Source organism: Phaethon lepturus, unplaced genomic scaffold (assembly GCF_000687285.1).
Source record: "Phaethon lepturus isolate BGI_N335 unplaced genomic scaffold, ASM68728v1 scaffold10092, whole genome shotgun sequence".
In the NCBI taxonomy this organism is placed as follows: domain Eukaryota; kingdom Metazoa; phylum Chordata; class Aves; order Phaethontiformes; family Phaethontidae; genus Phaethon; species Phaethon lepturus.
This window is the reverse complement of record NW_010522622.1, coordinates 60,710-73,608: the sequence shown is the minus strand read 5'-3', so window position 1 is coordinate 73,608 and position 12,899 is coordinate 60,710. Positions and strand designations below refer to the sequence as shown.

General features: G+C 38.4%; 1 protein-coding gene across 1 annotated transcript; it reads left to right on the top strand.

Annotated features, from left to right (window-relative positions):
- The first annotated feature begins 390 nt into the window (after positions 1–390).
- Positions 391–11,137, top strand: SESN3 (sestrin 3). The gene is made up of 9 exons (XM_010281862.1): positions 391–585; positions 1,350–1,532; positions 1,920–2,156; positions 3,669–3,816; positions 6,033–6,148; positions 8,584–8,774; positions 9,208–9,352; positions 10,197–10,320; positions 10,648–11,137. Exons 1-8 carry the CDS (start codon positions 391–393, stop codon positions 10,281–10,283), a joined length of 1,302 nt encoding a protein of 433 aa, XP_010280164.1. The 3' UTR covers positions 10,284–10,320; positions 10,648–11,137.
- Positions 11,138–12,899: the final 1,762 nt, after the last annotated feature.

Below are 12,899 nucleotides of genomic sequence, written 5' to 3'. Positions count from 1 at the left end.
TATACAGGCTGGCTTCCATAAAGACTTTACTTTCCATTTAGTTCTTGCTTACTTCCAGCTCTCTGTACAGATTTGACTAAGCATCTGTGAGTTTAGCCATTTTGGAAAGATTTACAGAAAAACATTTTTGTTTTTTTAGAAACATGTTAAGATAACAGAGGTACAGTGAAAAGTGCTCTTCAGTTCTCAATGTACAAGTAGTATCTGTATGTGTGTATTCACACGCATGCAAGCATGTATATTTACAAATATACATCTGGATCTCTAGCTTTGCCTTTAAGTTTGTACACAAGCAAACCTTTCATACTGCCATATGTTTCTCTCCAGGGCTAAAGCTGGAGAAAATCTCTTTATCTCTCAATTAATTTTTTCCACTTTATTTTTAAGGTTATGCAAGCAAATGGTTTGGATGAACGTACTAATCTTCTTGTGGAAGAATACTCTACGTCTGGTCGCCTGGACAACATCACGCAGGTCATGAGCATCCATACTCAGTACCTGGAGTCTTTCCTCCGCAGCCAGTTCTATATGTTGCGCATGGATGGGCCCCTTCCTTTGCCCTATAGGCACTACATTGCTATAATGGTATGTAACAACAGACTAAGGTATTTTCTCCTGCAACCTTGAGTTCTGAGTTTGGGGTTTTTTTAAAAAAAGGAAGACCTTAGAAAAGGGAGGCTAGTGTAATATTTTGGCAGGGGGTGAATTTTTGTAGTTGATTTTTATCTGAATAAAGCATGCCTAGCCAGAAGGTTTTCAATGAGATGGGAGAATTGACAATGCACATGTTTCCCTGTTTCCCACAGTGATACACTTCTCACATGCCCACGAGAGTGAGGTTTTACAAAGAGCTGTTAAAACTGTGTAACCTTATTTCTGTTAAGGTTATTGATATTTAACTGTCAGTGTGCAATGGTAGGGTGAGATGCAGCGGACTGCAGTCACAGTAAATTCCAGGTGGACACTAGGAAACCAATTTTTACCATGGGGGTGTTGAGGCATTACAACAGGAGCCAAGAGAGGTTTTGTGATCCCCAAAGGTCTTGCCTGGACAAGGCCCTGAGCAACCTGATCTAAGTCAGCCCTACTGTGAGCAGGGTGTTGGACCAAATCTCCTCTAAAGATCTCTTCCAATCTAAATTAGATTATGTGATTCAGAATAAAGTACTCAAACGTATTTTAATTGGAGAATTCTCCATGTTGTATAGAAATGCGTTGCAATATAAACCACGGCCCTTTGGAATTAAATTGTATTTTTGTTTTGTGTTAGTAGCCTGTCTTCCACCTGCAGCAAAATCAGATTACATGCTAATGTGCTGCGCTTTTCCCTCTGTGTTTAATTATTGCAGGCTGCTGCCAGACATCAGTGTTCCTACCTAATAAACATGCACGTTGATGAGTTTTTGAAGACTGGCGGGATTGCAGAATGGTTGAACGGTTTAGAATACATTCCCCAAAGACTGAAAAATCTGAACGAAATAAACAAACTCCTTGCACACCGGCCCTGGCTGATCACGAAAGAGCACATTCAGGTACCTGTTAAGTCGTGTCCTATAATACCAGTAAATGTCCGGTAATAAGAACTGCCAAGAACTGCGCAATTGTCTGGTTAGGCTTCATTACCTTGAGTTAAAAAATTCAGGGAAGTACTAGCGCGTTGAATAAGCCAATAAATTCTTCTGTGTGACAAAGCCAACAAGATTTACTTTTTAGAAATAGCGTTGGCTAAAATAACCCCAAAAGAAAAGACGTAATATATTAGGTGTCTTTTTTTTTATCCAATGAGAGTTTGTGTGCAAGAGAAATATGCTATTACTGGAAGAAAGGAATTGGTCCCTTTTTAAAATATACAGTGTTTTATGGAAAAGCTAGGGGCCAAAAGATATTTTATATTTACACTTTTTTTATTCTCATTTCAGAAACTTGTCAAGACTGGGGAAAATAATTGGTCTCTTCCTGAACTGGTGCATGCTGTTGTCCTGTTGGCGCATTATCATGCCTTGGCAAGTTTTGTATTTGGTAGTGGCATTAATCCAGAGAGAGATCCGGATACATCTAATGGAGTCAGACTTATAGCAGTCAACAACTTCTGTGTCTGTGATCTTGCCAATGACAACAACATAGAAAACGCATCCCTCACAAGTAGCAACTTTGGGGTTAGTGTTGCAAGAAGATTCGTTTGCTTGCCTCTGTTTTGCATTAGAAAACTTTCTTCCATTCTTTCCTGTTTAAATTTCAGGGTAGTTTGAAAGTTTTTGTCTGCTTTACTGGAGCGTTTGAGTCTGGTAACTCTTACGTTAGGTCTAGCAGTTTGCAGTGTAATCTGTTGAAAGCCACACTGTAACGGCAGATGGTAGTCAGAGCAATGTGATTTTGATAGTTAATCTCACAACCCATTGGGCAAGACTAAAACTTTGCTTTCAGCTGAAAGCTTAAAGTCCCAGTTTCTTCAGATAGTGCGTTGCTGACCGGAGCATTGTGTCATCCATGTTCCTAACATGCGAGTGAAAAAAGAAATGGGAAAAAAACCCCAGAAGTCAAAATAATAACAATAATTTTGACTTCAAGACTTCAAGGCCTACAATCACAAAACAGGTCAATTCTGAAAAACTTCCGTGTAGATGGGAGGAAATGTCTGAAATAAAATTACTTAATTCTTCGCACTGGTGTTCGAGTCTTGAATCAACCGACAGAGAACTTTGATGACTAGTTAATTAACTTAAATGTGGAAATTCTTTTCTGAAAGTGGCTCTATAATGCTTTGAAGACATGTCATTGAATTAGTGCTGACTGATGAATTAGCCTCATTGCCTTTGATGGAAGATCAGGATTATGAGCAGAGTCACTAGATATATTTTTTTAAATTAGCAGTACAGTGTGAATATGTGAACAAGTTCAATTGCCGTATCTTAAAATTCTGGGTTGTAAAACACGCTAGCTCAAATCACCGGCGTGTCTTATTCCCTGTTTGTAGTGGACAAAGGGCTGCTGCTGACTCTGTGCTGCTTGTTAAGCAGTGAGTAGCATACTAGAAAACAATTATAGCTATGGTCAGAACAGAATCAAAAGGAAAAGATGGAAAAGAAAAAACAATTTATCTTATGAAAAATCTGAATAATAAGTACAGATCACAGAACCCAAAACTTTGATGTATTTCTAGTAAAAAGAGGCCTGTTTTCCTCACAAAAGCAAGAAAAAAGCTCAACATAACGGTTATTTTGATGACGTGTAATAAAAAGAAAAAAAACCCCACTGATTTGCTGTCTCAGGTTGTGTTCATGCATTGCAGTGTTGCACTGTATCTCTTCAGAAACATGTATTTGCATTACTAGTAGACAGTAAATAGTTACCTTAATATTAAATTTAGTTCAAAGTTGCCTTAATATTAGTATTAAAATATTAATATTCAAACACTAGCTCTTCCACTGTTAATCCCACTGCAGTAGATTACCACGATAGGTTAGAGTAACACTTCCCAGCTCCCTTCTTCTCACTGTCTGAAAGCTGCTTGTCTACACTGTATGTGACAAAATGCATTCTGGCGTGAGTTTTGCTGTTTGCTGCTGCTGCTGTCTGTTTTTGAGAACGTTTGTTGTCAAGCATGAAATCTGAAGATGACACACGTTGTCTATCTTCTAATTTTGCAGAATGTCATGGTGTTTTTGCAGATTGCAGATTCTTTAAGTGAGCTGGAGGCCTTAATGGAAAGGATGAAGAGGCTACAAGAAGATAAAGAGGATGAAGAAGCCTCTCAGGAAGAAATGGCAACTCGCTTTGAAAAGGAGAAGAAAGAGAGTCTGCTAGTAATTAGTGGAGGTATTTGTGCTTTTCCAGTTCCCTTTTGTTTGTGCTTTGTAAGAACTAAACACTTGAGGCCAGTTCAGTGACTACAACTTTTTCTGTCCATTTCTTTATTCTGACTCTTGCTCTAGTAGGAGTGTAGTAAGGGTGGTCCTGTCACTTGCTTCATCTGCTTAAGATTACTTGATTGGCAAATAACACCATCCTTTTTGCTAATTGAAATTTAGCTTTTGGATATTTAAAAAAAGCCTGTAGGCTTCTTTTAAAAGTTGGGTGTAAATTTCTATTGCTTTATATGTTCTATAGCTTCAGATTACTTAATACATGTAAATATTCAGTAATAATTCACAGATTTAGGCTCTACAGTGCTTAGAACTTCAATGACACTCATAAGCAGCCTTCAGATACGACATTTAGTTCAGGGAGTAGATCGGGTTAAGACTCAACTTCTTTACCATTTACTGCCTACCTGGAAAGGACATTTCTAACTTACCATTCTGAGTGATCATACTACTGTGCTGGGATAGAGATTCCTAGGATGTTTTTTTTTTCTTAAATAATGTTCACAATTCTCAGCTGAAAGCTTCTTTTCCAGTATTCTTCCTATGCTCTGGAGGCCTTCATTTCTAACAAACCATACAATGAAATCTGTTTCCTATAGACGGGAAGGTGGGTTTTTTTCCAAAGAAAGTGTTTGGAGAAAGAATACTATTAAGAAAATCAGAATTTCCAAACACTTCTTCATAGTAGAGGCTACTTGAAGATAATAGCTTGTGTCATTTTAAGAAGTGACCCATAAAATGCTTTACAATTTAATGACACTGTTATTTGTGAATTTAGATCTCCGTAGTTTCAGACCAAATGTGTCCGAAGGTATCTAAATTTTTGTGCACTGAACCAGAAAGGGGGAAAGAATGTATTGTTCATCTGCAGAGATTTTTTTTTTTTGTGACTCTCTAGGAACATGCAAAATCTCTGAAAGAAGATATATCCAGCAACATCATTGTTGGATTTTAAGAAATGGACATTGTCCATTCTTGCTGTATTTTTCTTTGGTCAGGCAGTATCAACAGTGCAGATAAACTGACACCCATTGCAGTTTCATTGTCAAATCAGGACTTCCATGACTCTCTGCAACTTCAAACATACAAGGAAGAGGTGTTGTTTGGGACAGAAGGAGGGTTTTGATGTGGTTGCTGATAGTTTTGTTGACTTTCTTCCCTCTTTGCCTTTTGCTGGTTTGAGTTGAGGAGTCTGTATATATTGAGCCCTTACTCTTTCATGAAATTCAGTCCTTGTTGGGGGAGAAGACATCATTCTTCACTGAGTTTTTGCTGTAGCAGATGCTGTGCAAGCTTCTTCCTACGCAGTTATGTTTTGATTGTTTAATGAGGCAAAGAGGAGATAAAGCACTTCTGCAATTCTTAGATTAACTGACTTTTCAAGGTGCTAACAGTGGACATATGGCAACTGTTCTGTCAATGCATATGGAACAAGCCAGGGCTATAACATCAGGGTCAAATGCAGTCAGCTATGCAGTAGTCAACTTCAGCAGAGGTAGTTACACAATCAAGCCACCTGTTTATTCGGGAGGGAAAGATTGATTCCTGATAGAGAACCTGTGCTTGCTTAGTGACACATTTTGGAGCTCTTTGAAGATGCTTAGTTACTAGAGTTTCTGGCAGAGTTTCAGCCTGATGTACTGCTGTAGAGCTCTTTGCTTTCATATAATCTTCAACTGATATTTACAAGTGAAGTGTTGCATTGCTTTCTGGTTGCTCATACTCCAGGTTATAGAACAGAGCTGGTGCAATTCCTGGCACCATACCTGCTCAGCATAGCAATCCTGTTGCCAAGGGTACATTTTTCTGTTTCTTAGCCTAGCACAATGACTTTACTAACAGGATTCATCTTCCTGATTTAAGATAGCTAGCCTGCCCTAGAAGTCAACAGAGGTAAAAGCACACCTCCAGACAGAAGTTTAGTCCATCTTTTCCCATCTGTAGAGGTACATTGAATGTCTGGTCTAGGCTGACATTTAGTTGGCTCAATGAAAGGGATGGATCCCATGCTAGCAGATTGGGATTGAAATGTTTCTTTCCGTTGTACCACTCTCTTCCTTTGCACAAATTCTAAAATTGTTCTCTAGTCCAGTAGTAGAGTGGTAGTTGGAAGTTGATGCTAGCTCATGTGCTTGCCTAAAGCAAAGCATTTTGCCATTTTATTCACAGCATTTGATGATGAAATAGTTTCTACAGATGTCTCCCGCTATATTGAAGATCCTGGATTTGGGTACAAAGACTTTGCAAGGCGAGGAGAAGACCATCTGCCAACATTCAGAGCTCAGGTACACATCTTTAAAGTACATTCACTCAAAGGATGTTTGTATATCTCATTGCAGGGCAAACAGCGTAAAGCAGTTGCAGTGGGGCATGCTTGTTGCATGCTTGTTGCATGCTCCTTTTCTTGTCCTGGTCCATTAAATAACTCGCAAGCTTCCGTAAATCTATCTGAGATGAGTCTTTTACTGTTTGTAGATCTCAGATGAGGGAATACTTAGCTTTCAGTCTTATTCCAGATATTGCCAGAATTAATGTTTGAAAACTGTAAAGCATATCACTAAACCTGAAATAAAAGTGAAAGGTAGAAAAGAAAGAATTTCTTTTCCATCCCTCCAGACGTTGTAGAAAAAATCCACTGGAAGGACTCTTTATTTCTGTCATTTTATGAAGTATTCTCTGCCCAGGGGTTATCAGTACATAAAGGTATATATGCCTATGAAAGCAATTTGCTGAGTATTGTTCTCATATATGCACCAAATCCCTGGACTTTCAATGTCGGAAAAGACAAGGAGTTCTTAAATATGATTAGTGAAGTTTTTGGCTATATTTGAATATATTTTTTTAGTGCTGCTGAAAGAACATCATGTACATTTTACCTGTACATTGTTTTACATATTGGCATCTTTTTCCATGACCAGACTCATGAAATTCTTCATTATATATATAACAGGAGGGACATTCTAGGTGGTTCTGTTCCAGCTTATAGAGTAGATTAATCAGCAGTCTAGTAATAAATTGCAAGCAATAGAAGAAATCTTAAACAAATTTAAAGAACTTCAATTAAAAAAAACAGTGTGTGTAGCAAAACTTCATGGTCAGAAGATGTATCTAAGATTGTAAAATAGAGAATTCATGATCACTCTCAGGAAATGTATTTAGCTATATAGCAATCTCTGGATTATTTACTCTGCAGTCTATATGAGCCTAAAGTCAGTAGGTACTGCCAAAAAGAGTAAGGCAGAGTCAGTGCCTGTAAATCGGACATTCTGCTTAACTACTTTAGGAGCAGCAGACTCCCATGGAAAGAAGCTCTACAGAAGTTGAAATTGGAACTAAAACATCTCTGCTCTTAAATAAACACGACAGCTTCTGGCCTACATTCAGAGGAGTCACCTTGATAATTTAACTTCTTAGTATGTCCCGCTCTTAAGCAGTTAGATGTATATACCCACAGCTCCCCAAATGCTTTGCTATTAATGCTATTTAAATTGCAGTAGCATCCCAAAACCCTGCAATAAATCCAATCCTTAGTCTGATAAAACAAGACTGCCTTTATCTCTATGGGTTTAAATTTAGTAATAGAAAAAGGTATTCCATACAGAGAAGAATGTCTTTAAACTTTTTTTTTTCCCTTTTTCATTGTTAGTATGGATTAACTGCTGTTAGTAGTAAACAGCTCTTTCCCCCTCCTGGCGCTTCTGGTTTTTGGAGGCTTTTGTGATGCCTCAGGTGTCCTGGACACCTTTGCACGGCTGGTAGGTACAATGTATTTCTCAGAAGCCTTACAGTCTTTTGGACTGGCATCTGGAGGCCAAATGTGATGTTGTGGCATGATTTAGATGACACTGAATGCCGCTGTTAGGCAGCTACATACTCTTCCCCACTAGCCTAATCAGGGTCCAGGTCAGTAGACGTGCTCTAAAGTGCCTGGGTGAGGACCCTTGCCCAGCAGTACCTTTTGAAAACAGCCAGACACAGGAAGGACGTGGAGATGATGCCCTCGATTATAAAGATGGCATCAGTGATTGAATGATTGAACACTTGCCAAGGATGTGGGCAAACTAACGTGTTCTGTATAACAGCAGCGTGGAGAGCTGTTGCATGCTGCTCTGAAGCAGGGTTGTTCTCCACTGCTGATGCCATGCCACCACTCTGCAAAGGTTTCCCATTCCTGATACGAGCAGGCAAGGCAATCCTTGTAATCCAGGTGCTTGTCTAAGACCAAAGCAGCCTAGATTTATTAGTTTGTTCTAAAGTTTATTGTTAGTTTTATTGTTTTGTTGATGGTTCAGCACTTTACCCAATGTTTGTACGTCCTGGCTGGAAGTAAATACTCCATCTCTGCTCAGAGCTAAGCATTAAAGCCTCCAAGAGGAACAAGTTTTTAAATTTACAGGCCCATCCTACACAGAATGGCAGTGGTCAGAGAGGCACAGCAGGTGGTGGAAAATGGCCTCAGCACTTCAAGGAGAAGCTTGGGTTTTTTTCACCCCTAGGCTAATGATAGCCAAGTGAAGGTGGGGTGCTGTGATACAATACTCATTGCCAGGAAACCTTGGGGAATGGAGCAGGTGATATGGAAGAAGGATTCAAAGTGCATTTTTTTTTGAAGATAATAAAGTTATAACTAGCGGACAACAAAAGCTATTGAGCTATAGAGAGGATCAGATAGGGACTTTGCTCTGCTTGTACGTTTATATATTTCCTTCTCTTCCTGCAGGACTATACTTGGGAAAATCATGGCTTTTCCCTTGTAAACAGGCTTTATTCTGATATTGGGCATCTCCTCGATGAGAAGTTTCGGATGGTATATAACCTCACGTATAACACTATGGCAACACATGAAGATGTTGATACAACTACGCTAAGAAGAGCTTTATTTAACTATGTCCACTGTATGTATGGAATCAGGTATGGACGAAAATCCCCTGGTTAGGAATGCATTTTAAACTGTGCAAACAAAATGAAAAATGAACCATGTGAAAAGCACGATTTTAGACTCCGGGTGTTAAAGTGGAGATGGTACCTCAATCTAGAAGTTAGAGTGGTTTTGCTCTCATATCAGTATAACTTTTGCTTCCAGTGGAGAAAATTATTATGAATCAGGACGGAAATTATTACAGAAATGTCTTCTCTGAAGCCATCCTGTATCCTTTGTTCAGAAAAGACAGCATCCTAGTACTAAACCTTTCAGATCCTCTGTTATCAGTTGGCTTTCTAGCCAATAATAAATATAATAATGTATAATAAATGCTTTGGTTCCCAAACTTAAGACCATAATGCTGCAAAAGACCACGGTTTTAAAAACTTATATCCAACAGAGTGATTGCCTGTGTTAATTTAGGTATGATGACTATGATTATGGAGAAGTTAATCAGTTACTTGAACGCAGCCTGAAGGTTTACATAAAGACAGTGACCTGCTACCCAGAGAGAACTACCAAGCGCATGTACGATAGTTACTGGCGTCAGTTCAAGCACTCAGAGAAGGTACGTATTTCAAAGCCAAACTGGCTTCACAGAACCCCCGTGCTATTAAGAAATGAAAATACAGCGACACCTCAAAATGGCAGTGTCTGTCGAGAGAACTGTTTTTAACAAGAGAAAAACAAATAAGATAATTCATTGAGTGTTAGATACCAGTTTTGCCAAAATACTTCTTCATGTTCTGGAAATACTGATTCTTTTTATAGTTATATTATATATAGTTATAGTATATTATTTTGAGTGACTTCTCCATAAAATTGAACTGGTAACTGTAAAAGAAAAGTGGATAAACATGGGAATGCAGAAGTGGTCAACTATGCCAATATTTGGGAATGGGGATCAAAAAAGACTTTAACTAACTCATATATATATATATATGTAATCTTCATGGTGTTTTTCATCAATGAAAATAGCAGCGTGTCTTCAAATATCCAGGATAAATGCTTCCTGACAAGGGTTCAGTGCTTGTGTGCTTGCTAGCGTGTCTGGCATGTAAACTATTCCTTACTCTGTGCTCCTATGCAGTGGTCAAAGGTGATAGTAAAGAAAACAAAATATAATTCATAAAGAATTAATACCATTAGGATACAAAAATGGTTTTATTGGGACTTCTCAGATGGAAGATTGCTTAAAGGAGCAGTTGAGGCTAGTTCCTTGCAGTCCTAGGATGCTGTCTCATATTGGCACATAACACAGCTGTCTCAAGCTGTCTCCTGCAGCAGGGTACAGGGAGAAAGGACATAGTTTCTTGCAGCGATACTTTACTAAAGGTTAGAAATTTTAGCCTAAATTAATAAACAGTGTTGCATTCAGAGAGGAACTAAATGGCTGATTTAATTTTTAACAGGTTCATGTCAATCTACTTCTAATGGAAGCTCGTATGCAAGCCGAACTTCTGTATGCTCTTCGTGCCATAACTCGTCACTTAACCTGAAGCATTCGCTGGGCAGGAGTAAAGGAGTTTTTACCGAGTATGTAAAGACCTTTCAAAATAGATACACACCAGAAGCTGTTTGTGATGTAGCATCAGGTTATTCAATTCTCTAGTGTCAAAGTTTAGCCGTGCTTCTTGACGGCTGTAATGTGCAATGACGTGTTTTATTTTCTTGATGCTTAACATTACTAATGATAACAAAAGTAACACTGAGGAGCACTACTCTGCATTGTTTCCAGCTGGATTTCTGCACGATGGTCAGGATCCTGAAACTGTTTTTATTATATCCAATCCTAGCGCTTTGTTCTTTAAGCACCGGAGTGAAGTGCTTAGAGAATTCTTTTTCCAAGCAATCATTTCTCAGATTAGTGGAGTCCAGCAGAAGATTGGTTCTGCCTGTCCTGAGAACGTACCACCATGTCGTGACTTGTGACAGAGACGCACGGGCTGCGTTGCATTGAATTGCCCACTGGATTCTTCTCTGTCTCCTGGAGACTGCTTGCCAGTCACTGTCTTACTACAGCAATTGAAGGTGATGCGAGATGTGGATGCAAACATTGAGCACACTTTAATGTGAAATTAATCATGATAAATCCTACAGCATGCTACTGAAGTGCGAAATTCATCTGCTTTGTCATGCCCCTTCCCAAGAGAAGAGGCCTCACAGTTTGCCATTTCAGCCACACTTACTGTGTTTCAATCACGCATAATCTTGTTTTACTGACAGTCACCCTCAGTCGTCCTTACAGTATCCATGCTCATCACATGTTGCAATTTGTTTAGTTGGCACCTATAAAGTTAATACACAGGCTGACCAAAAATAGGGTTGTGGGTTTTTTTGCACTCTCTTCCTTCGCAATGTTTTAACTAAGGAAAGTAAAGGAAGGCTAGCATATCTGTTCTTTCATATTGGATGTATAGAAATTTATTTCCCATAACTTTTTCATAGCATGAAATTTTAATATTCAAAGTTTTAAAAGTTTCTATGCATTAGTGTGAGTGAACAAAAGAAAAGTGCAATATTTAAAAAGAAAGCAAGCTTTTTTCCCTATCATGCCACTGCTAAAGTGTCCTTCTTATATAGCCATAAAGAAATTTTAAAACCAAATTTCTTTATTGTCTAAGGCCTAGCAGTTTTCTTTTAGCTTTTACGGCTTAAGACAACCTGATACTGAGATGCCAAAGCATCCCCAAAACAAAGCATTCTTGGACAACCGGTGATATTGGGGAAGGGGAGAAATAAGCTGCCAAAAATGTCACAGTTTTGTGCTGGTTTCTGTTGCTTTTGACTAATTTTTAAGAGCACAAAATGTTGATATTTATAGCTTTATTTTGTATTGCATTGATGAACCAGTGAAGTGCCTAAAGAGATGCTTAAACTTACCCAGTAGGATGCAAATTGTCACTGCTTCAACTTTTGTCTGTTGGTTTGGACTTTTCACATTTCTTTGAGGAGGGTGACCTTTATTTCTGTTGCATACATTTAAAACGAACTGGATAGGTTTATTTTTAATGTTCCATTGGATTGTAGAAGTTAATACAAGAATTCTTTCCATTGGTGATTGCAGAATAGTTTTAAAAAATGCTGTCAGTCATATTTTAACACTTTTCAGCAACAAAATCATGGACCAGTACCCTACTCAAGTTAGTTTTCTCTTTTCTTCCCTTTTCCTGATACCTTGCTGTGACTTCGCATGTTGGTTTTTTCGCTTTATCTGTCTGTTCCAGATTGGAAAGCTAATGATTGTACACTTTCCTGCACTTTCAGACTTCAGACTCTGCATATGAAAATCCTTTGAGGAAGAAATTAGTAGTTATTTTTTTTTAATGTAACGTTGGCTATTTAGAAAACTACCGGATAGACCCATCGGACTCTCTTCTAGAGAGCGCATGGGGTAAAACATCAGATTTATTTATCTTGTATAGCTAACTGCAGAGATTTCTCAGAAGTGTTGAGATGCTCATATGTGTGAACTTCGATTAACTTTCTAAGTTATGATCCTTTTTGCTCCCTCTTGTGACTGTAGTGGCCATACCTAATGGCTTTTGCGCATAAAACAGTTCTGCTGAGAGAAGTTTTCATGCAATACTTTTGCTTTTTTCAAGCAATGGGAACTGTACAGCACTACTTTAAATTCCTTTGCTTTGAAAAGTCAAGTAGTTCTCAAGAAGCACAGTTGAGCTCTGGAAAGGAGGTGAAACTAGACTTGAGTAACTAATATGACCGCTTAGTTTCCCTTCAGAAATGCAAAGACTCTTAGAGCAGTTTTACATTTGGAAACATGAGTGCCTTTACTTCTTTCCTTGTGAAATACACTTGCCAGCTCAAATGCCTTCTGAGTGAAGTACATGAGCAGATTTGACATAGAGAAACCATAAATGGATTGCTTCATAAAACCCTGTAGTAAACCAGTGATTTCTTTCCTTTTTTTTTAAAGGTGCCATATCAAGTCACATATGGCCTGCAAGACATTCCACCGTAGGAAATGTCATTGTCCAAGTAGTTTGCTATCCTTTTTTTTTTAAATATTAAATGCAAACTTGAAACTTCTGGAAGTGTTTTCCATGTGGCATTTTTTTCAAAGTATTGCATTTATCGTGTAACAATTTATAGCC

Bases quoted from the DNA above. Each gene is read 5' to 3' on its own strand.
- SESN3 (XM_010281862.1), top strand. From the start codon at position 391: ATGCAAGCAAATGGTTTGGATGAACGTACTAATCTTCTTGTGGAAGAA. The intron at 1,533-1,919 runs GTACCTGTTAAG...TTCTCATTTCAG, and splicing joins TCACGAAAGAGCACATTCAG to AAACTTGTCAAGACTGGGGA. The intron at 2,157-3,668 runs GTTAGTGTTGCA...GTGTTTTTGCAG, and splicing joins TCACAAGTAGCAACTTTGGG to ATTGCAGATTCTTTAAGTGA.